Here is a 22,734-nt window from a genome sequence, read left to right as displayed (position 1 = left end):
GCTTTAGAGGAGGCACTCGAACCACTTTAATGGCATCTTCTCGGTGTTTATAAGTGCGTCGCCGTTCCGGAACGCTGCGTCCGCATGATTGAGCTTGGTCACGTAGAATCGGTCGTGGTAGGAATCGCCGAACTTGGATTCGGGGAACCCGCCAGCACAGCTGTAAAATTCCACAATTCCGTCGTTTTTGGAAGACTTGTGCGTCATCGTGCGCCCAAGAACCCAGTAGACTGCTTGTCTGTTCGATTGCATCCCAGTGTTTCCATCGCTGCACATTGCGGCAGTGACGTGAGTTCGATAGGCTTGCTGCGCAGCCTTATACAGCGCATCTAGTTTTTTGGAACTGTGTTTTTCCCCTTGATACGCTAACGACCGAATACCGTCTCCCCCCGGGCATAAACCAGTGTAATCGATAAGAGTTTCCATAACAAAGTTGGTGTTGTCCTTGCAGGAATCCTGGAAATAATCAGAGGACATACTTCCTCTCATTGGAGACGCAATCGCTACCCAGCTGGTGCTGGAATCAACTTGACATTTCCCACTTGCAAGCGCTGCTGCGAGTAACAGTCCTCCCATCGAGTGCGTCACGATTATAGTATCCGAGATAGTGGAGTTCTCGTTGTTTTCGTTCACTGCAAGCAAATGATGACAAAGCTTTCGCTGCTGCTTGGGGTCAGTCCAGGACGTGTTCATCGTTTCTAGCCTCACATATATCATCGACGAACAACAGGGTGCGTGATTCGTTAGATTTCCCCAGTAAGGGTCCGTGTCGAGATTTTCCTTTTCCTCTTTAAAGGCCGCCAAGCCATGAAGGAACACGCAAGGACGAGGCTTAGATTTACATCCACATACTGTCTCAGACAGCGTAAATTCAAACCCAAACGCGGCTTCCAACTTTCTCGTATCCTGCAAGGAAAATGCCTCGCCCGTAAGTAGAGACTTCCCGATCAACGTCACTGAGCTCGAAGAGATCGCCCTCGCACACTGTTCGTCCGTTGCCGGTGCGCTTATTAATATTTTCGCTTTTTCGTACTCCACCATGACGTCCACGTCGTTGCCATACATCGTAAAGCCCGAGGAACCCGAAAAACACAATCCGAAGTTAACTCCATTCCACGTGACTTTGAACGCATTTCCACTCATACATTCGATAAGCTTCCCGTCGCTTGTTGAAATACTCGACACGGCCACAGCTTCGCTTAATGCTGGTATAATGGAATTTATTGACGGTAAGATATCTGAGCTTGCGCATTCCACCCCCGGACTCGAAGATTTATCGTTCATGGCTCGATGAGAAACGTAAGATACGCCGTTAAATACGGTGTAATTGAACGCTACCGAGTTCTCCGTGAACGTTGAAAACGTATCGTACTGCACGCTTGCAATATCATTAGAGACGACGGGGTCGGCAAACATCGTGAAGTCGGACTGGCCGTGAATCTGCATAGAGCTCCGCTTGACCGAGAATTTAAATCGTAGCGCCGGCCAATCTTTCGCCGTGCCATAATGAAGATTCAGCTGATGTGGAGACGCTAGCGCTGCCGACGTAAGGGCAGCGGCAAAAAATCCTAAAGTACGCAAAGCCATTGCGAGAGACTTTGACCGTTAAAATCGAACAGTGGAGCTGTCCACGACAACCTCCAACACCATCCGACGGAGGACGGCAGCATTTCTAAATGCTTGACATGTGCATTCCGGATGTTTGATGCATACGTTTAGCAAATGTGTGGAGTTCGGTTCGACGATGTGTCGATCGCTTGCCTATCTTCGGCTTTGACGGCAACACTTCGTCCTTCTTGAAGAGTGAGTACATGTAGGTAAGGCGGTCATCAGACTGAAGACCGGGAAAAACTATGGAGCTCGAGCTTAGGGGAGCTCAAGATACCCAAATTTAGAAATAGTGCTATTTGATGTACCCAAATGCATTTTGTGTTTTAAACATATTTGTCAGGTAGGACTTTAATTGAGCTGCCACAATACCTACACAGCTACATTTTGCACACCGTCCGAGATGACAGTGATGATTACAAGAAGTTCTTCATTGGGGAAGCTTCGGGATTAAAAAAATATACTTATTACTTCTCTTCTTCAAAGTCAGGTTTAATTACAGTCATTTAGCTGTCCTAACGACCACATTAATACTAGTCACTACTCCAAAGCAGGACATTTTTTTTAAACTTTTTTTGGCTGCATGAATTCCATTCATTTATTTAATGAGCTTGGGAGGTAGACTATTCTTTAAAATGCAATACGCTTCGACTCGATGCTGCGGCATTGCTGTATACCAGACCTGCTCTCCGCATAAGTGCCCCTCCTCGTCCACGGACCACTTCGTAGGTTTAGATAGCACTAGAGTAGTCTATTATTATTTCTTGTGGTATTTTGTGTATCTTAGCAGTCTATGAGGGTATGCAGCATTTGTTACGTAGTCGATGAGCACTTTGCGTCATTGGAGAGGTCAGACCATTCTTCTATAGAGGTTAGTGGATGAAGGGATAATACTACTTAAGTTTCTACCAGTGCTGCTGTGGCTGATGAAGTTTTAACCCTGACAAACACCATTAACCCTTAGACAAACACCATTTACAAAAGAAAATCAAGGAAAGCTCCAGATTTCCTACAGAGCTATAGGTTTACAAGAGCGAAGCGCTTTATAAATGCTTGCTACGGTGCAGGATATCCTAAGGCCCTCCGCCGAAAAATCTAGGAAGCGCACTATTAAAGGCCCATGGCTACTTGTAAGTCAGCGAAATTCAACACTACACGATTAAGTTTTCATGTGTCAGCGTACGATTTGTTGGTCTATAATAGCTCGCATTCAAAAACGCCTACACTTGCTCTAGAATGGGCATTGTCGCCTCATTTAGGGTGATCGATGTATCACTCTTATTAAGCCACCGCCTAACAAAGCTGAGGCGTAATATGGCTTCGTGATATATAACAATACATCTCCGCTGTAACTACCTGAGCGAGGCATACCGTATTCTCTTGGTCCAGCTCACGACATTGCAATTCTATGAGGGTCTACAGGCTGTAGTACATCGAGACCTTTGGATCATTTTTTTAGTACATCAAAAAGCACTATTTCTAAATTTGGTACCTCGAGCTCCCTGAAGACCCCGTCCCAATAGCATCTAACTATGGCTATTGTTACCAGCAGGAAATGAAACAAAGCATTTATTTTCGACTTTTAAAGAAGACACTCGAACCATTTTACGGGCATCTTTGCCGTATCTAAGAGAGAGTCGCCATGCCGGAACGCTGCATCGGCATGATTGAGGTTCGTCGCGTAGAATCTGTCACGGTAGCTCTTGCCAAATTAAGATTCGGGAATTCCCGCCGCGCAGCTCTGAGGCCCATTCTTATCAGCTGGGTACCGATCCCAGCGTCGGCGACTAGGGGAAGGTGTGCCGGGGAACTGATAAGAGTCGATCGCTGGGTATTTGGTGTACAGTGTGTGGCACATTAACACACAGCAGAAGCGATCGTCTCCGCGACAAGAAGGCAGCGCAACGGGCACGGTGATTTTCGCCGCACACAGTCTACGGCGGACGCCCACGTCACGCACACCTTGCGGTGGGTATTGTGCTTAATAACGTGATCGTAGCGTGTGCTAATATCTGAATTGCGCCGTTGTTCAATGTATTTAGACGAGTTGTGGAAAGCCCCCTGCTACTGGGAGTGAGTGATGCGTCTACCACTCACACCCGCACGGAAGAGCGCAGCGCTGGTGGCGCTATACCTGTTCGTGCAGCTAAGAAAGGGAAGAGAGCCCAAGCTAACTCGGGAAAGGCTGGACTGGGACGCTGAGAGCTAGCGTCTTCTACGCGAGGGTGCGTTTGATGCGTGTTATCGCATGTCCTCGCGCTCTTTCGAGCAGTTAGTTCAGATTCTCGCTCCTTGCCTGGTCATGGACTACCGCAGTACTGTATTGCGAGAGAATATAGTCCAGATGATGATCCGCAGTTTAGCGGGTGGGTCGTACCATGACGTGCGTCGCATTGGCGGAGTCTCAATAGCAAGCTACTATCGGCTCGTTCAGAAAGGAGTTGATGCTGTATTAAACTGCGACCATCCCAGTTTGGCTATATTATTTCCGGACACTGAAAGAGATATCAAAGCAATGACCGAAGGGTTTGGCCTGCTGAGTAGTTGTGGAGAGATGACAGGATGTGTAGGGTGCATTGACGGTTGGCTCTGTCGCATACGGGCGCCAACGGAGACAGATACACAGGGGACTGGGCAACGAAAATACTTTAGCGGTCACTACCAAGCGTTTGGGATTAACGTTCAATGCGTTTGCGACTACGACTCGCGGTTTACGTACGTGTCAGCCGTATGTCCAGGCAGTGTGAGTGATCTAATAAGCTACGAAGAGAGCGCTTTATACAAGCGCGTGGAGAATCTCCCAGTTGGAATATATCTATTAGGTGATAACGCTTACATGCTGTCGGAGCACCTGCTGACGCCCTTCCCGGGAAAGGATATTCCCTCTGCCGAAGACACGTTCAACTTCTTCCTCAGTCAGCTCAGGATTAGAATTGAGATGGCGTTCGGGCTATTAATTACAAAGTGGAGGATCTTTCGCAGCCCCATGGAAGGAAGTCTACAGTACACTACTCAACGCATATTGACAGCACAGAAGCTTCATAACTATTGCATCACGGAGCGATTGCGACGCAACAAGAATGACCATGTCCGTGCGAGCGAGGTTGAGCCTATTTACTTCCAGGACACTGCTGCAGCATATCTTTCAAGTGACTCTATCGTTCGTGTGGGTGCGAACAGTCTCCCTTCGTGACATCGTGGTGCAGAGGATTGCTGGTGGCAACGCCGTTCGTCCAACCTACAATTTACAGCGCAGGCAACGGGAGGAGAGCCCACCCGCTTAGATACCAAGTCGCTTTTTGATATTGATGAAAATACCAGCTAAACGAAGAAAGAAGACTCGACCTTGTAAGTTTCGCAACGGAGCTTCTCTTTGATTTTGTTTTTATATCGGCAAAAAATTCAAGGTCTGCTTGAAGGTCATCGATTTGATCTGCGTCGTCTGTACCCCGCAGCTGTACCTGGAGGTAGCCCCATCGTCTCAATAGTTGTCTTGAGCTGGCGAAGCAGACCATCTCGATCAACCTTTCCTGCGTGGTCGGCCCCATTGTTTCCACCTCTAACTAGTCCGACCATCTCGCGCAAGAGAGCCAACTCCTCATCTCTCCTTTTTGTAGCGGATCCATTCGCTAAGGTGGGTGGTCGCCGCTCAGGCGTAGCCGGGTCGATCCTTGGCTTCAGTGAGTCGACCTGGGCAGTCTTGGGCAGTCGACCAGCTACAGTTGCCAGTAGATTTGGTCTCTTCTGCAACCAAAGATGAAGATACAAAATGTCAATTTGGCCATAACAAAAGTTGAAAAAATCCGGATCGTGAGTTCCGGATTGCGTGAAGTTAATACGGCAACGCTGGTACTCCGATGTAATCTCTCCCCACATAACTCGAAGCTTGCTGCTGCTGTGGGCGGTTGTAATCGAAGGATCGATGCCGCTGAACTTCGGATGGTTTGCGACCACCCACCCATATTCCAAGCGTTCTTGTGCGAAACTATCGGCAATATCAGTCCAAAGTGATCTTTCGTTCACAGCTCCCCGATCAAGATCCATGTGGGTCACAGGTCCATTACTTTCGGTCAGGCGAGTTGCAAAATCGTCCGAAAAAATGACGTTCAGGAGCCTGAACATACAGTGCTTCGTTTTGATTGTTTGGTCGGGGCTCGCCTTTCGTTTTTGGTCGCCACTGCCGACTGCAATTTGATCGTAGAGCTGATAGGTCCTGTCGAAATTCCTGAGTAGCTTCATGTAACTAGCCTTGGTGCAGTTGGCCTGTGGGCCCTTTTTGGTGGGACGAAGTCCTCTGCGATACACTTCCTTACGCAGCTCAAGCGCTTTATATGCTGTATATGGCTCTGTTAGACCGTCTTGACGTCAAAGGGGTGGTTCTTGCGCCAGGTCAGTGACCTCATCGTCTGCTTCGGTGTCTGCATGGGCTGTGATTGCTACAAGCGCTGTGTCGTCGACTGGCACACTTGCGGTTTCATTTTTCAGCTGTGCAGGGGCGAGGTCCCTCTGTGACCCCCCTTCACAACCAGCGTACAGGGGCAAAAGGTTGTCGAGGTCCATTTTAAAAATAACAGACTTTGACCCTACTTGGCCCAAACTCACAGCACAAACGATTGGATGCCAAGCCTGTGATCTCGGGATCCCAGCTCGGGGATCCGTTCTCCGATCCCCAACTTTTTTTATGGGATCGGAGAACGGTACCCCAGATTTTCTGTTTATGCACAATTCGTCCAACTTTTGTAGATGTTCGTACACCAATGAAAAGCGAGGGTTCCGAAATCCCAGGAATCCCAGCTGATAAGAATGGCCCTGAAACTCCACCATTCCATCGTTTTGGTCTGATTTATGCGGAACAACGTTGCCCAGCGTCAAATACTGCAAATGTTCAATGGAGTAAATCCCGGCGTATTGCTTGCTGCACATAAGGGCATACACGTTGTTTCTGTACACCTTTTGAGCAGCCACAAACGCTGCATCCAGCTTCTTCGACCTGTAGCTTTCATTCTGGTAGGCAAGGGATTGGATCCCGTTACCCGCAGGACAATAGCCAGTGAGATCCACGAAGATTTCCATGAACAAGACGGTGTCATCCTTGCAGGAATCCTGAAAGTAATCGGACGACATACTCCCACTCATAGGAGACGCAGTACTGATCCACGTTGAGCTTGAAGCGAGACTGCATGTCCCCATTGCAATAGCGCCAGCCACCAATAGTCCGCCCATGGCGTGCGAGATGATAATTGTGTCAGAAATTGTGCCCCCACGGCTGGTTTCGCTTACAGTGAGCATCCGGTCACACACTTTTTGCTGTTGGACCTTGTCGGTCCAGGCGTATTTTATCGAATCGAGGACTGCATATTTCATTGACGAACAACAAGGTGCGTGGTCCGTCAAATCGCCCCAGTACTTTGGAAGTTCATCAGCGTTTGTCGGCTCTTCTTCGCGTATTCCTAAACCGTGGATGAAGATACAGGGGCGCGGCTTTGACTTGCACGAGCACGAATCTTCCAGCAGGAAATCAAATTCAGCCTTGAGCATTCTTTTCGAATTAGCGGAGATCACCTTACCCGTGAGCAATGACTTCCCCATTTCCGACACTGAAGTTGGCATTGCCGTCACTTTACAATCGTCTGTCGCTTCCCGATTAAGTTTAGGGGCAGAAATCTCCACGGGACTCGTTATATATTCCACGGTGATGTCGATATCGCTGCCATACATCGTAAAACCTGACGGACCAGAAGCGCATACTCCAAAACTGATGCCATCCATTGTGCTCCTGAACGAATGACCGCTCGAGCACTCCATAACGCTGCCGCTGCTCGTGGATATACTGGACACCGCTGTAGCTTCGTTTAGCGCTGAAACAATGAAGTTAATCGACGGTACGACAACGGAGTCTGTACACTGGACCAGCGGAGTGCTGGTGGTTGGAAAGCTTTGCGATACATATACCACGCCGTCCAATTGTAGCTCATCGATTCCATCGCGAACGAGGCAAACGTGTCATAGAGAACGCTGGTATTATTGTAAACATCGACGGGGAGAACGGGCCTTGCGAGCACGGAGAAGTTGGATTGGCCATATGCTTGCATGGAGCTGCGCTTGCTCGTGAAGTGAAATCGTAATGAAGGCCATTCCGTATTTCCTGTCTGGGCTGGGAGCTCACGTAGCTCCTGATGTTCAAGTGTCAACGCAGGTTCCACTTGTATCACGAGCGAAACTAGCACAGTAAGGCTTACGATGTATATCGAGCTCAAAAACGCCGTTCCCATTCCTGACACGTGCTGATCAAAATGTAAAATGAATAATATATTATTGCTCTGTAGAAACAGCAAGAAAAACACAGCAACAGAGGGACAATACATTACTGTATCTTAATACAGTAATGTATTGTGATAGTTAGAAATTCCATTTTCAAATTAAAAATAAAGATCACATATTATAATGTTAGGAAAACTACTGGTAAACGGATGTGTGAAGATCTCGATATTGCCGCTAGCTACCGTAGTGAGCCGATCATGCTATGGTCCCGATCGTACCTACTTAAGTAGAACATATTTGAGTGGATTGTCGCTCGCTTAATGAATATTTTCCAGTTTTACCCAGTGTACTGTAAAAGGGTGGTTCCTGTAAGCAACGCTATCTTCGGCTTTGATCCGTTGTCCAAGTCACTTGGTCACCAAGTTTGTGTGGCTACCCCACCTACCATCTAAGTTTCCCACAAGTTGCTGTACAATGTGTCGCACACCTCCCCTTCGCGCGGCGCCTCCGGCCGCGCTACTGGTCAGGGTCGGGCAGTCCGCGGCTGTTTGTAGAGCGGGGCCTTGCGTGGGGCGAGCGAGGAGCGGGTTGTAGTTGTAGAACGGTAACGAGCGGTAATCAGTGAAAAGTAAACTTGGCTCCTTGTTCTTTGTAGTAGGTGGGAAATATACGACTGAGAAACTAATGCGCCGGGCTAAAACGGGGAAAGGGTCGATCGCGCTCATGAGGATGACACAATCTCCTACGCTCACCTGTACTCCTGGGCATGACTTCCAACCCAACGTGACACCCGGTTGACTCGATACTCAAGACAGTATATAGTTCGTGTCATCCGTCCTTGAAGCTGGCGTCGCAAGTGCAAACTCCCTCCTCAAGGTCTTCACAATTCCCTCTGCACCAACCGTACCTCGCAGTCGACGCTTGAACAGCTCCCACTTGATACAGTAGGACCCTGTGTGCTTTAACACAGACTTTACCTTCTTCGCATCTGGTGCACGCTGCTGGAACGACCCCTGTACTCCCGGGTACGGGACATTCTCCCCCACTTGAAGTTTGCCGTCCTCGGCGAACGGTGCACCGGAGGCGATGAGGTAAAGTCCGGGGAACCGAACCAAAAGCAGCACGGTTAGGAGCAGACTTATCGTTGTGGTCACGGCGGCAGCAAACGCCAGTACCATCGCGCCCGTATCACGTGCTATCTTGAGACGCGTCGCCTTCTGGTACCACGCAAACACTTCCTTGTTGAGTACACTTGCTACCCAGACAACAGCATGGTTCACGACTCCACCCCTAACGTCTCGATCGTCGGAACTTTCATCCAGCTCGGCTAGTGGTCGCTTAAAGCGTTCTGAGCAAAGCTCCTTGTCACACACCCTGCTCTCCTTGGCTACCTTTGTAACCATTCCCTTAAGAAGGGTACTCAGATCCTCCTTCATTGCCAACTTGGGGTTTCGACGGAATAATTCTTATCATCTTCACCATATCCATGTCGTCTTCGACCCTGGTCTTCTTATTGTAACTGTTCTCCTTCCAACCCATATCGACGGGACCACCCGCGTCGACTTCTCCGTAAGTGCTCCGTTCTCCTTGCATCACGCTGGTAGTGTTCACTACGTCACGGTTAAGAGTGTTCGCCTTAAGCACTTCGTCGACGGGACCGTCCGCGTCGACTTCTTCGTAAGTGATCCGTTCTCCTTGCATCATGCTGGTAGTGCTCACTAGGTCACGGTTAAGAGTGTTCGCCTTAAGTACTTCGTCGACGGGACCGTCCGCGTCGACTTCTCCGTAAGTGCTCCGTTCTCCTACCGTCGCAGATGTAGCGTTCTCGGTGCCTAGTACCTTCGCTTTGGCTTCCTTGACCACAGTCAGACAGTTGCGACTCGAAATGCGACCCCGGTGGTCCTCTTCTTCGCTAGGAGTGTTGACTTCGAAGACCGAGCTAACTCACTGATGCTGAACCATGATATCACCTTCAGAGCCTACCGTCCTTTTGTTCTCTTCGACGATCTCTTCCTCGGCGACGGAACGCTTTTTAAACCCATTTTGAAATATGCAGACGGACGAGCCGTGTTCACCACCCACCGCGGAATCTATCGCTCGCGTGTTAGTGCCTTTGGTTGCGGGTTCTCGAACTTCGCCATCGTTCTTCATAGCAGGTTTCTCTGGTTCTTGCTCTACCAGTACCGTTCTCCTAACAGTAGTCACTTCAGCCAATTCTTCATAGCTATCTCCACTTAGTGCTTCTTCACAGTCTCGCGAGACACGTAAGGTTCCAGGAGTGTTCTGGAACACTGTCGCATCGTATCTGGCAGGTTTGATCTCCTTGCGAAGAAATAACTGTTCTTGTTGCACCCTTCCGGTTACTTCTTCTACCCCATATTCTCGTTCCACACTCCAGTCCTCACGCGCACCTGGAACCATTGACGCACTGTACCATACGGACTCAGAGCGTTCTCTGATCGATGACTGTTCTTGTTTCACTTCTTCAGTCACACGCGCTCCATTTATAATCGATTCACACACCTCCTGGAACGTTCCTCTCACCCCGGGACGCGCTCCATACCGCTCTGCCAAATTGTAAGCACTCCGCGCTGTAAATTGGCTGGGTGGTGTCTGTGTCCAAATTGGCTGGGATGGGAACACTTCCTGAGTGTGTTGCGTTAGTTGTTTCAGCAGTCCGACTGCTGGTTGAAGTACTTGGCCGTTCGGTAATAGTATATAGCCTCTGCGTAAGACACTTCCACCGCATACAGCAAACGACGAATACAAATAGTGTGGGGGGATTACATGGACGCTGCCATCAGGCATCGTGACCACATCGACGATAGAACAACCACGGTACGACGGGATGGCACCGTCCCCGTGTTGTCGACTTGAAAACACGCATCCAGGACTGTTCCACCAGCCGTTTGACGGCTGAGACTTCTCGGGCCCCCAGCCCCAACAGTGCTGGGTCCACCTCGGGTCTTCCATCTTAGTGCTCGTAGCTCCTCCAACTCTCACCAGACAGCGCCTTCTCCAGCAAGCAGACTACCCTGCTTCTCCACCAAATGTCGCACACCTCCCCTTCGCGCGGCGCCTCCGACCGCGCTACTGGTCAGGGTCGGGCAGTCCGCGGCTGTTTGTAGAGCGGGGCCTTGCGTGGGGCGAGCGAGGAGCGGGTTGTAGTTGTAGAACGGTAACGAGCGGTAATCAGTGAAAAGTAAACTTGGCTCATTGTTCTTTGTAGTAGGTGGGAAATATACGACTGAGAAACTAATGCGCCGGGCTAAAACGGGGAAAGGGTCGATCGCGCTCATGAGGATGACACAATCTCCTACGCTCACCTGTACTCCTGGGCATGACTTCCAACCCAACGTGACACCCGGTTGACTCGATACTCAAGACAGTATATAGTTCGTGTCATCCGTCCTTGAAGCTGGCGTCGCAAGTGCAAACTCCCTCCTCAAGGTCTTCACAATTCCCTCTGCACCAGCCGTACCTCGCAGTCGACGCTTGAACAGCTCCCACTTGATACAGTAGGACCCTGTGCTTTAACACAGACTTTACCTTCTTCGCATCTGGTGCACGCTGCTGGAACGACCCCTGTATTCCCGGGTACGGGACAAATGTACACTTCAGTAAACAGTGTCTACTTACGCAACATGTCTACTGATGTTTTTAGGCTTTTTAAGCCTGGTTCTCAACATCAGCCAAGACAGGGTGCAGTGAGCAAAATGACGCTGCCGAACACAATTACTTTGAAGTACTTAAAGTAAATAAATCTCGTTTTAGTAGCAACGTCGTTTGTGGTAGTCAAGCAGTGCATGAATAGTATCCGTTAAGACTCAACTTGAGTACATGTACTTTATCACGTCAACATTATCCGAATACATGTACACACTTGATTTCGTCCGAAATCGTGTTATTGCGCTGGCGGTACTGTACCGCTGTACATGCATGGAAGTCGGTATTGAAATTGCAATACGCGTCGAAAAAGTGAAAACTCATGTAAAACTGTTTATTTACGCTTGTTGCTCTTTATCTATTAAAACTTCGAAGAACAGTACTTCGTCCTATTCTAAGTCTAACTAAAAGTAGGAGCACTTTTCAAAGTGCTCTTAAAATAGTATTGTAAATAAATACTGCTCATTGTCTATTTGTCGTTGAAGCGATAGCATGTTTCAGCTCTAACCTATTACGCTTAACATGCTTCCCTACAGTAGGCACTCAAACCACTTGACTGGCATCTTCGCTTTATCCAAAAGAGCATCACCTCCTTTGAATGCCACATCGTAGTGGTTGAGTTTCGACACGTAAAAGCGATCCTGATAGTCGCTACCAAACTTGGACGGGGGAAACCCGCCGGCACAGCTGTGGAATTCAACCATACCGTCGTTTTTACGAGATTTATGTGAGATCACGCTGCCCATAATCCAGAAGCCAACCTGATATGACGAAAGAATTCCGGCATAGCTGTCGCTGCACATCAGAGCGTACACATTCTCTCGATATGCCTTTTGAGCCGCCTCGTAGGCCACGTTCAGGACAGGATTACTATAGCGCTCGTGTATATATGCCAGAGACTTGATACCGTCGTCTGCAGGACAAAAGCCCGTCGATTCAACAAATCGCTCCATGAAAGCATTAGTCTGGTCCTTGCAGGATTCCTCGAAGTAATCCGACGCCATACTACCCGTGATAGGTGATCCTGTGCTGACCCACGCGGTGCTTTTATCGAGACTGCAGAGTCCGTTTGCAATCGCCCCTGCGACCATAAGTCCGCCCATGGAGTGCGAGACGATAATTGTATCCGAAACCTTAGTGCCATTGCTCGTCTCACTCACTGCGAGAATGTGATCGCACACTTTCTGCTGCTGAATAAAATCGGTCCAGGAGTTATTCACCGTGTTAAGGACGGCATATTTGGTGCTTGAGCAGCACGGCGTGTGGCCTGTCAGGTTGCCCCAGTAGTTGTAGGTATCGAGGTTCTCCTCCTCCTCCTCAAGAACACCCAAACCGTGGATAAACACGCACGGACGTGGCTTCGACTTGCACGAACAGGAGCCGTCTGTCTCGAAAAATTCGAACGCCGGCTTCAATTTTCTTGTATCGGCGGGAATCTCCTCTCCAGTTAGAAAATATTTCCCGAGGGAAGTGACAGAAGTGGGCGACGCCACCTTTTCGCAATGAGCTCTAGCGCTTTTATCCATTGTTGGCGCTACAATAGGCGTGTCATTCTCCACGTACTCGACCTTGATGTCCATATCGCTGCCATGCATCGAGAAACCTGAAGGACCTGAGAAACAAAGACCGAATTCGATGCCGTTTACCGACATTTTAAAGGAATTTCCGCTTGAACACGTGATGTCCTCGCCTTTACCTGCAAGAATGGTTGAAACGGCCTCCGCGTCATTCAGTCCAGCCACGATGGCGTTGACTGGCGGGAGCATATTCGTGTCCATACACTGCACCTCCGGACTCTCGCTGTCATCCAGGAGGCTGTGAGAAACGTAGGCCACTCCATTAACGAGAGAGTAGTTGAAGAGCATTCCATCTTCTTCGAACAACGTGAGCGAGTTGTAGAGCACGCTAGCTTGGTTGCTTGATACAATCGGGTCAGCGAGGACTGAAAACTCGGATTGCCCGTGGACTTCCGTTGCGGCACGCTTGATCGAGAACTGGATGCTCAGGGACGGCCAATCGGTACTTGAGTCGTGTTGAACGACGCTGTTCTGTGCAGTTGCGAAAGCCAAAATACCAGCTAATACAGTGGCGAAGATGGCGCTTCGACGTAGCGTTGACATCGTGAAATCTTTGGTTCAGAGAGCAAAACGGTCACTGAGGGGATCACGTCCGCCGTTGCGGTGGTGCTCGTCGAAGGGTGTCAAAATTCGACGTCACGGATGCTGTGTCGAGCAAAGGTGTTGAACCGGACTCATGCATACGAATTTTTAGACGTTGACTATCCGGTTCGAAGGAGATCATGTGTTTATCTTGGGGCTTTGCCAATGACATCAAGTCGACTCGACAATGTTGAAGACTCGACTCGAAAGACGAGAAGTCAAGCTTTCAAACTCACTTTAACAGACAGTGATCGCTCATGTTGCTGACCAACTCAGCGAACGGTGACATCGATCACAAGTTGCTGCGAAGGTCGATCGGATCACTACCACAACTTGTGGTCTACAAGAGATCCGAAAGTCAGTCGAATATGACATGGGTGCTCGACTCGACAAGGAGAACTTGACATTCAACTTGAATGCCTTGAACAACTACCATGTACATGTACAAGTGTAATCTGATCCTAAAGCAGAATAAAAACTGTAACTCACCGGATATCAATTGCAAATGGGTGAGTTAACCAACCGGTTACTTGAAGTAGGTTTTGCTACCTCAGTGCATTTCTATTTTTTTTATTTCTACAGAAGACACTCGAACCACTTCATCGGCATTTTCGCTTCATCCAAAAGTGCATCGCCACTCTGAAATGCCACGTCGAAATGGTTGAGTTTCGTCACGTAAAATGGTTCTCGGTAATTTGTGTCAAACCTCGATTCCGGGAAGCCTCCAGCGCAGCTGTGGAGCTCCACCATGCCATCGTTTTGAGGAGAATTGTGAGGAACCACCTTGCCAAGAAGCCAAAATTGCCACTGATAGCTAGAGATCAATCCGCTGTGCTTATAGCTGCACATTGCCGCTTTCACATGAGTCCGGTAAACCTCCTGTGCTTCCTTGTACGCTCTATTCAGCTTTACCGAAGCGTAATCGCCGTGTTCGTACGCGAGGGACCGGACGGCAGCACTTACGGGACATCGTCCTGTTACATTGGCCAGCTTCTCCATGACCCGGTTGGTTACGCCGTCACACGAACCTTGAAGATAGTCCGAGCCCATGCTCCCTCTCATTGGAGCTCCCGTACTGATCCATGTTGTGCTTGGGGAGAGGCTACACTTTCCCGAAGCGATTGCGCCACCGAGCATCAGAGCTCCCATTGAGTGCGTAATAATGATGGTGTCGGAAATTTTTGAGCTGCTGCTCGTTGCGCTAACGGCAAGAGCGCGATCGCACACCTTCTGCTGTTGCTTGTCGTCAGTCCACGAGTTGCTCACGGTGTTGAGCACTGCAAACTTCAGCGACGTACAGCACGGCGCGTGGTCTGTCATGTTCCCCCAATACGTCATAGGGAACACGTCCTGGTTTTCTGCCATCTCCTTTTTGATACCTTGACCGTGAATAAAAATACACGGACGTGGCGTCGACTTACACGAGCACGTTGAGGCGTCCAAGGAGAAACCCAAAGCAGGCTTTAGCATTCTAGCATTCTCAGTTGGAATAGGTTGACCTGTCAATAGTGACTTTCCTATTGAAGTCACTGAGTATGACGTTGCCATCGCAGGGCACTTGGCAGAATTGTCGTCTGGAGCTGGAATTAGAATCTCTTTGATGTTATGTGAATACTCCACGTTGATATCCATATCATCGCCGTACAATGAAGAACCGGAAGAGCCTTTATAGCAAAGACCGAAAGGGATATCGTTCACCGAAACTTTGAATCGCTCCTCGCTGAAACAATCGATGGGATCGCCATTTCTTTTCAATATACTGGACACGGGCGAAGCCTCGCTTAGTCCAATAATAATGGAGTTTAGCGACGGTAAGATGTCGGATTCATAGCATTGTACGGAAGTTGCGCTGTTGCTGCCAATACTACTTTGCGAAAAGTAAGAGACGCCGTTCACGGTAGTGTAGTTGAAGACTGTGGCGTCTTGTGTTAAGGTCGCAACAGTATCGTACAGCACAAGGGTAGGTTCATCACGAGACGTAACAGGGTTGGCGAACATGGTAAAATCTGATTGCCCGTGGACCTTCATGGAGCTGCGCTTGACTGTGAACTGGAAACGAAGAGAGGGCCAATACGTCGTTCCATTCTCAAGGCTTCGATGTGGTGCAGCAGTCACGTGAACTGCCGCAACCAAGGCCGCCATGAACACCACAACCAACGTTGACATGTCGTTAAATTTGCAAACTTGTTGTGTTCGTGATCTCGGTGGAGAATTGTGCAGTGACTGGCGGCCGGGAAGGATGCACCATCTCGAAGGCAGAGCATACAAAGTTCAAGCGAACTGATCGAATCACTTATCTTGACTTACGACGAGTTAAATAAAATGTTTGCATAATTGTTTTAGTCACACTCAGCAAAAGTGACACAACATTTTCATTTTCACATGTCAATTCATCAAGCAAGTTTTCCGTTTTTCGATCTTTGCAAACTGCAAGTCTATTATGTCGCTTACCGGTATTTGTATCATTTTAGAGCAGACACTCGAACCACTTCACAGGCATTTTGGCCTTACTGAGGAGCCCATCGCCATTTCTAAACGCGGTATCTGCGTGGTTTAGTTTTGTCACGTAGAATTTGTCCTCGTAGGAATTCCCGAAATCCGACGTAGGGAATCCACCCGCGCAACTGTCGAATTCCACCAAACCGTCGTTCTTGAAAGAGTGGTGCGAAACGACAGTTCCTAACATCCAATACCACCATTGCCGGTCGGATCGCAGTCCGGAGAACCCGTTACTGCACATGACGGCCTTCACATTGCTTCGGTACGCCTTCTGCGCCTCCACGTACGCTGCATCCTGTTCCGGATTGCTGTAGCTGTCGCCTTCGTACGCGAGGGAATCAATTCCGTCAACAGCGGGACAGTACCCAGTCTTTGCTACTAAATTTTCGACAAGAAAGTTGGTTTCGTTCTTACAGGAGTCTTGGAAATAGTTGGAGGCCATACTTCCACGCATTGGACCTGATAAACCCACCCATGTTGAAGACGCAGCCAGGCTGCATTTGCCCGTAGCGATGGCGCCAGCGAGCATAAGGTTGCCCATGGAGTGCGTGATGATAATAGTGTCTGTGATGGCACTGTCTTGACTGGGCTGCTGGTTCACCGCAAGCGCTCGATCACAGACTTTCTGCTGCTGCTCACCGTCCGTCCACGAGTTATTCACCGTGTCTAGCATAGCATACTTCATTGATGAGCAGCATGGCGCGTGGTCTGTAAGGTTGCCCCAGTATTTAGTAGGGAACACGTCCAGATTCTCGGGCTCTTCGGTCTTGATTCCCAAGCCATGAATAAAAATGCACGGGCGCGGCGTCGACTTGCACGTGCATGGTTCGTCTTTAAGGGAGAGGTCGAGATTGAACAGCATAGCTTTTAATCTCCTGGCGTCATGAGGAATTGTTCCCCCAGTGAGCAAAAACTTCCCGACTGAAGTTACTAAAACTGGCAATGCCACTTTCGCGCACTCTTTTTCATCAAATTTCGGTTTGTTGATTTGCTCATGAGTTTTCAGAAATTCCACGGCGATTTCCATGTCGTCACCGTACAGCTTGAAGCCTGAAGACTCCGAATAGCACAAGCCCAGGTCGATTCCATTGACCGAAACCCTGAACGTGTTTCCACTTGGACAGTCAATTACACCGCTGCTTGAAGATATTCTTGACACGGGGGTGGCATTGTTGAGTGCACTTATGATGGAGTTAATGGACGACACCACATCTGAATCGTCACAATCTACCACGGCGTTTGTATCGCTGTCCAAAGGACTGTGAGAAATGTAAGCGCTGCCGTCTATGACCGTGTAGTTGTACTGCGTCGAATCCTCAGTGAGCGAGGCGAAGGTATCGTATAAAACACTGTCGACAGCATCGCCAGTAGCCGATACAACTGGGTTTGCCAATACGGAGAAGTCCGAGTGTTCGTGGATTCTCGTGGAGCTGCGCTTGATGGAAAAGTGGAAGCTTAATGAGGGCCAGCGCGCTGTGTTCCCATCCACAAGACTGCGAGCGTCGCTCTGAGCAGCGAATACCAGAATAATGGATGCTACTGCGGTCACTAGCATGACGGCAGATAGCTGCAGTTTGCCGTGTGTTCTCAGTCTGAAGTGGAGAAATGAGCAATAGACCGACTGGTTATCAGGGCTGCCAGCCGCCATGATCAGATCCCATGATTGCCTGGCTTTCTATCACACGTGAGAGGCCAAGAAATATGCAAGCAGAACTGTGTCCCTGACTTGGACCTCATCATGTTTGCCGACCTCCTCAAAACTGCAAGTTGCAGTCCCTGCATCGATGGAACTCGTCACGCACGAGCTGCCACTGGCAAGTTGCCAGTCAAAACGAAAACTTGTCCACAACCTCGTTTTTTTATTCGAATTTTAAATTTCACTTTGTTTCTGTGACTCCCTGCCTACATTAATCCGTGATTACGCGCACGCCTAGCGCCGACACGCGATGGATGTTCTCATTCGCCGGTTGACGCATGAACATCAAGTTGGTCGGGACATCCATGGACTTGGACAGCCACTGCACCATCGCCGGGTCGAACGCTCCAGTCACAGCGACAAAATCGATCTTCATGGACGGATAAATGTGGTCGAACAAGTTGACGACATCTTCGAATTCCCGTGGAACAGGTGCGTCAGGCTCGCACACGTGGACTAGTCGGAGGCAATACGTGTGCTCATTCTGTATCACGTACCGCACAGCCTCGTTGATCTTTGGCAAGTTAGCAGCCTTACAGAAGAACACCACAGGCGTGTTCTTGACCGTCTCGATGGTCTTGGCAACTTTCACACTGCCCACAAACGTCTGGCCACCCGCCGAAAGTTGTTGTAAAGGTGTGGAATCTCCTTGTTTGCTACCGAAATGGAGCAACAGCTTGCGTGAAATATAGAGAAGTCCTTTGAGTAGACTGACGCGAGTCAACATCAAGAAAACCACCACGAAGAAGGCCAAAAAGTAGATAAAGAAGTACGACAGCGCCTTGACATCCGAGAAGGCGTTCGACAGAATACCCAGCGAGATCATTACCAGGCAGAAGCACGTGTTGGTCCATGACGTCGTTGTCTTGCGTGGGATCTCCTCTCGACAGATTTTCAGTAGGACACACGCGATGGTGAACGATAGCAGTACAGAGAGGAATGCAAGTGCAAAGACACCCGAGAGTACCGTCACTTCGGCGTTCAAAATGAACACGAGACTGGAGCACACAATGCAGAAGACCAGGATAATGTAGTGGTTTGTGCCACGACAGGAGTTAACTTTCAGTAAGAAGCTGGGGAGCACACGGTCAATTGCCAGACGCTGGAATAATCCGTTGATTCCTACATATGCTGTCAAAACAGCACCTGCAAGCACACCAAATGCGTCAATTGCCACGAGAATTTCCAGCCAACGACCGCCACTGAGTCGACCCATTAGCGACAGTAATGTCGACTGGTTCGAGATAATCGTGTCGAGTGGCACGACTGCCAAAGCTAGTAGCGAGTATACCACGTTGAATGTACTGGAAAGAGCCCACATATTGCGCAATGTTTTGGGGAACATACCCGCGGCTTGTTCTTCCACGTACTGCGACGAGCTCTCGAAGCCTGTGACGCCAAGCATCGCTGTACCGTAGCCGAGAAACAAAGCGGAGACGATATTACTGGCCTCTGCAGCTCCACCAAACATCGTCACGTGAGGGAGAGATGTACCCATGTTGTCCACAAAAATGGAAGGATGTTGTGCCACATAGACCAAACTGAAAATTCCCAGTAGAGTGAGTGTAAATGTGTGGAAAACAAACAAAATAAGTGCCACAAACGCACTCTCGGCGATGCCCATAAGACACAGTAGTGCGAACACGACGAGTAAGAGGATAGTGCAGCCCATTACGGGGATCTCCACGAGCGACTCGTTGACGTAATTCATCGCGGACACTCCATTCACCACAGCTGTGGACAAGTACGAGAGCATACTGAACACTGCACAAATCGCAGCGACCTTCTTAGGGGCGGAGTTGAGCATCGCTGTATAGAACCCTCCGTTCAACGGTACAGCGCTCATAACCTCCTCGAATACCCAACGTAGACAGTAGACGACTGTAATTACGAATAGTTGCGTCACTGGTGCCAACTTGCCGGCCTTTGCGATCGTTTGGCCTGCTGAGAATAACACACTGGAGAGGATTGCATTGCCACTGATGGACGTGGATGTCCATTCCCCCAGTTTGTCTTTCGTTGCATTGACTTCCAGTTCCTCGCGCATAGCGTCGATCTCGTCCTTGTGGCCCTGCACGAACTGCGCCTCGCCGCCGATATTCGGGTGCATCCACGAAGGTTCTTTAAAGCGCCGATCGGTAACTTGGATCTGGATGAAGCGCTGGCGTAATTGACTGGGCGTGTCGGCGCGAATGAAGTTCATCTCACTCACCCAGCCCAAGTCCATGGGATGGTGCACCGACAGCGACGTGATGCCTGAGGCGAGTGCGTAGTCTCCAGAGGGGGTCACGGGGGACAGCAGGTTTAGACGAAGGTCTCGGTTGGAACGCTCCGGATCGGCCATGGTTTACGGACCCGATGCGTGCGAGGCGGCTCGAAATTCCAACTGCCGCGTCGTCGAGTGACGTTGGGGAGAGACGTGGAAAAACGGTTGGACAATTGTGGACGGGGTTGACAGAGAGCGGCCAGCCAGGTTTTGCTTGGTTCGTAGCCATCTGTGCAATGCCCAAGCAGGATCAGGACAGCGGGAGCTTCTTGTCCGAGACGCTTCGTGCCATCCTTACCGCCGTCAGTGGCACATTTGATACGTATTACATGTACACTTAGCGAAAATGAGAGTAAATGCGATATAGGGACAGTGGGTAGCGCTGATAAATTCCTGATAATTATACGTGCTCATGAAAACTTTCCCTCCTTCCTTCGGCAATGCTTCCAAGCAGTAAACGCAAGAGTATCTTTTGCATCGCAGGCTCGCCTGCCTTCCTTCGGTAGTTTAGGAGAAAAAAATACATTAACTGTCTGAAACCAACTTACTATGTATTTGGTGCCCCAAGAAAACACAAAGCATACATTTGTTTTTCTTTTTACGTATTAGGCAAAGAAAAATCCAACCCGCGACGCTGATGGTTGACTCGTGAGCATCATATTAGTCGGGGTTTCCATCGATCTGAACAACCACTGTAGCATGACCAGATCGAATGCCCCAGTAACAGCAATGAAATCGACAGATAAATGTATGTACCCTCCAAGTTTGTGCTCCTCATCGTGATCTTCTAGCACTTCTTGCAACTGTACTACGCTTCTACGCCAATATTTGGGTGTATTTAATAACTACTGTAGTTTATTTGATCGTAGGTATCAGCTCGGATGAAAGTCATTTTATTCACCCATCCGGTAGGTTCTGTCATTTGGTGCGCTGTTGATACTAGAGAGAGCGGCGGAGGCTCATAGGATAGCTATTCAAGATGCAGATTTCGATTGTTATCGTCGGTCAACGTCAGTGAAGTGGTGCGGTTCCTAACGAGTTTTGTACTGGCAGTTGACCGTTCTATTAATATTTAATAGAAGCATACAATGTACACTTTGTTGCACTAGAAAACTAGCGGTGGGGCGTCTTCGTGCTCCTCTTCAAGCTCTACTTCGGGTCCAATACTGTGGGTCGCAGTCGTTTTCGTCACTAGTGGAGTCATCTGCACACGTTTACTGTTGCCATCGTCGTTCTCTTTCTTCACTAGCCCGCGAATGCTGACCGCACGACGTTGATCCGCTGAGGTTTTATTCGCAGCTTCCAGAAGCTACACCGGTCAAAAGACAAAGTGTAAGTCCTTGAAATAAAAACAATGAAAAAAATTGCTGTACCTCGTCAGAAATCTTGGTGTGCCTCGATGTGTTCTTCATGGTCGAAGGTGTTTTTTTCTTGTCCTTTCTCTTTTTCTCCTGCTCTTCACGGTGCAGCTTGGCACGTAGTTGTTGTGTAGGAGTGACATGCGCTTTCGGAAGCGTCAAGCGCAGAGTTCCCGTGGTCTTGGATCGTTCCGCTTTACCTGCATCTGAGTGTACAAGCTCCGGGAATTTAAGTCGGAGAACTTTATTTTTCGCCACAATGGAGACATACGAAGGATGAACATCCACGTCCACCATCGACGTGTCCATGAACCGAGGTAGATCCACTTCCAGTATGATGTCGAGGATCTCATCTGTAAGTCGGAAGTCCCACTTGCCTTCGTTGCACTGTCGAACGGACCCGTCTGCCCTCTCTTCCAGCTCCCGAGCCTTCCGTAGTGACTCCTTGTGTTCAGCTTCTGTGTTTCTCTCCCTTGGCTGGTTCTCACGTCTACGAGCTTCTTCTTCTTCCTTCTGCTCCGCCATCTCGAGATACATTTCACGACGAGTGTGCGGTGTATATGGCACCTTCTCCGTCGACGACAATACCGCCTTCTTCTCTGAAATGTCGGTCGCTTCGCCACCGACCACTTCAATCACCGCTTCATCTTTTTCTTTTTGTTGCGCCTTTTTGGCAAGTACCTTAATGGCTTCTCTACGCACGTACTTTTGTCTCTCTTGAAAGACTTGCAGAGCCTTGATCCGGTCACTACGATGGATCTCTTTACCGTCTAGAATCCCCAGTTGAGGTAGTGAAGCGATTATGTATTCTCGGAATCCGGTCTCCCAGTCAGATTGACACGGATTCCCGAGCATGTAGAGTTCTCGGAGATGCTGCAGAGGTTTGAGGTGGTCGATACTCCTTTCCAGCGTGTCAAAGTCCACGAAGTTGACGGTGAGGTCCAGTTTGTTAAGGAATTCGCAGCTCTGCAGACCTTCGATCTCAAATATGTTATTCAGAGCCAAATTGAGGTATCGTAGCTCCTTCAGGTGCGTCAAGTCCTCGATCTTTTCGATGATGTTATTTTGGAGGTAAAGGATACGCAGCTTGCGACACATGGTGCCGATTACCTCCATCTTCTCCAGTTCTTCTTGGTGCAAGGAAATCTCCTCGAGTGTGGAGATCGTGCCTTCATTGTGCTCCGCGCGCTTGCGTAGCAGCTCAACCGTGATGCGAGGCAT

At 49.2% G+C, this 22,734-nt stretch overlaps 7 protein-coding genes across 7 annotated transcripts; all 7 read right to left on the bottom strand.

The window, feature by feature from the left end:
- Nucleotides 1-3: 3 nt before the first annotated feature.
- PITG_23091 (uncharacterized protein) lies at nt 4-1,587 on the bottom strand (the record flags this gene model as incomplete). Its single annotated transcript, XM_002896863.1, has 1 exon — nt 4-1,587. The coding sequence occupies one exon, from the start codon at nt 1,585-1,587 to the stop codon at nt 4-6; it is 1,584 nt and encodes a 527-aa protein (XP_002896909.1).
- A 4,906-nt stretch (nt 1,588-6,493) lies between these two features.
- PITG_16679 (uncharacterized protein) lies at nt 6,494-7,326 on the bottom strand (the record flags this gene model as incomplete). Its single annotated transcript, XM_002896862.1, has 2 exons — nt 6,494-6,558; nt 6,642-7,326. The coding sequence occupies 2 exons, from the start codon at nt 7,324-7,326 to the stop codon at nt 6,494-6,496; spliced, it is 750 nt and encodes a 249-aa protein (XP_002896908.1).
- Nucleotides 7,327-12,065: 4,739 nt separating this feature from the next.
- PITG_16678 (uncharacterized protein) lies at nt 12,066-13,313 on the bottom strand (the record flags this gene model as incomplete). Its single annotated transcript, XM_002896861.1, has 1 exon — nt 12,066-13,313. The coding sequence occupies one exon, from the start codon at nt 13,311-13,313 to the stop codon at nt 12,066-12,068; it is 1,248 nt and encodes a 415-aa protein (XP_002896907.1).
- Nucleotides 13,314-14,270: 957 nt separating this feature from the next.
- PITG_16677 (uncharacterized protein) lies at nt 14,271-14,843 on the bottom strand (the record flags this gene model as incomplete). The annotated part of the gene is made up of 1 exon (XM_002896860.1): nt 14,271-14,843. One exon carries the CDS (start codon nt 14,841-14,843, stop codon nt 14,271-14,273), a length of 573 nt encoding a protein of 190 aa, XP_002896906.1.
- Nucleotides 14,844-16,161: 1,318 nt separating this feature from the next.
- Nucleotides 16,162-17,841, bottom strand: PITG_16676 (uncharacterized protein; the record flags this gene model as incomplete). Its single annotated transcript, XM_002896859.1, has 1 exon — nt 16,162-17,841. The coding sequence occupies one exon, from the start codon at nt 17,839-17,841 to the stop codon at nt 16,162-16,164; it is 1,680 nt and encodes a 559-aa protein (XP_002896905.1).
- A 259-nt stretch (nt 17,842-18,100) lies between these two features.
- On the bottom strand, nt 18,101-20,092 carry PITG_16675 (Amino Acid-Polyamine-Organocation (APC) Family; the record flags this gene model as incomplete). The annotated part of the gene is made up of 1 exon (XM_002896858.1): nt 18,101-20,092. One exon carries the CDS (start codon nt 20,090-20,092, stop codon nt 18,101-18,103), a length of 1,992 nt encoding a protein of 663 aa, XP_002896904.1.
- Nucleotides 20,093-21,260: 1,168 nt separating this feature from the next.
- PITG_16674 (uncharacterized protein) lies at nt 21,261-22,734 on the bottom strand (the record flags this gene model as incomplete). The annotated part of the gene is made up of 2 exons (XM_002896857.1): nt 21,261-21,464; nt 21,529-22,734. The coding sequence occupies 2 exons, from the start codon at nt 22,732-22,734 to the stop codon at nt 21,261-21,263; spliced, it is 1,410 nt and encodes a 469-aa protein (XP_002896903.1).

The sequence above is a fragment of the Phytophthora infestans genome, genomic scaffold, assembly GCF_000142945.1.
Source record: "Phytophthora infestans T30-4 supercont1.51 genomic scaffold, whole genome shotgun sequence".
Classification (NCBI taxonomy): domain Eukaryota; phylum Oomycota; class Peronosporomycetes; order Peronosporales; family Peronosporaceae; genus Phytophthora; species Phytophthora infestans.
The sequence above is the reverse complement of the archived record's forward strand: the minus strand, read 5'-3'. Positions and strand labels throughout refer to the sequence as shown.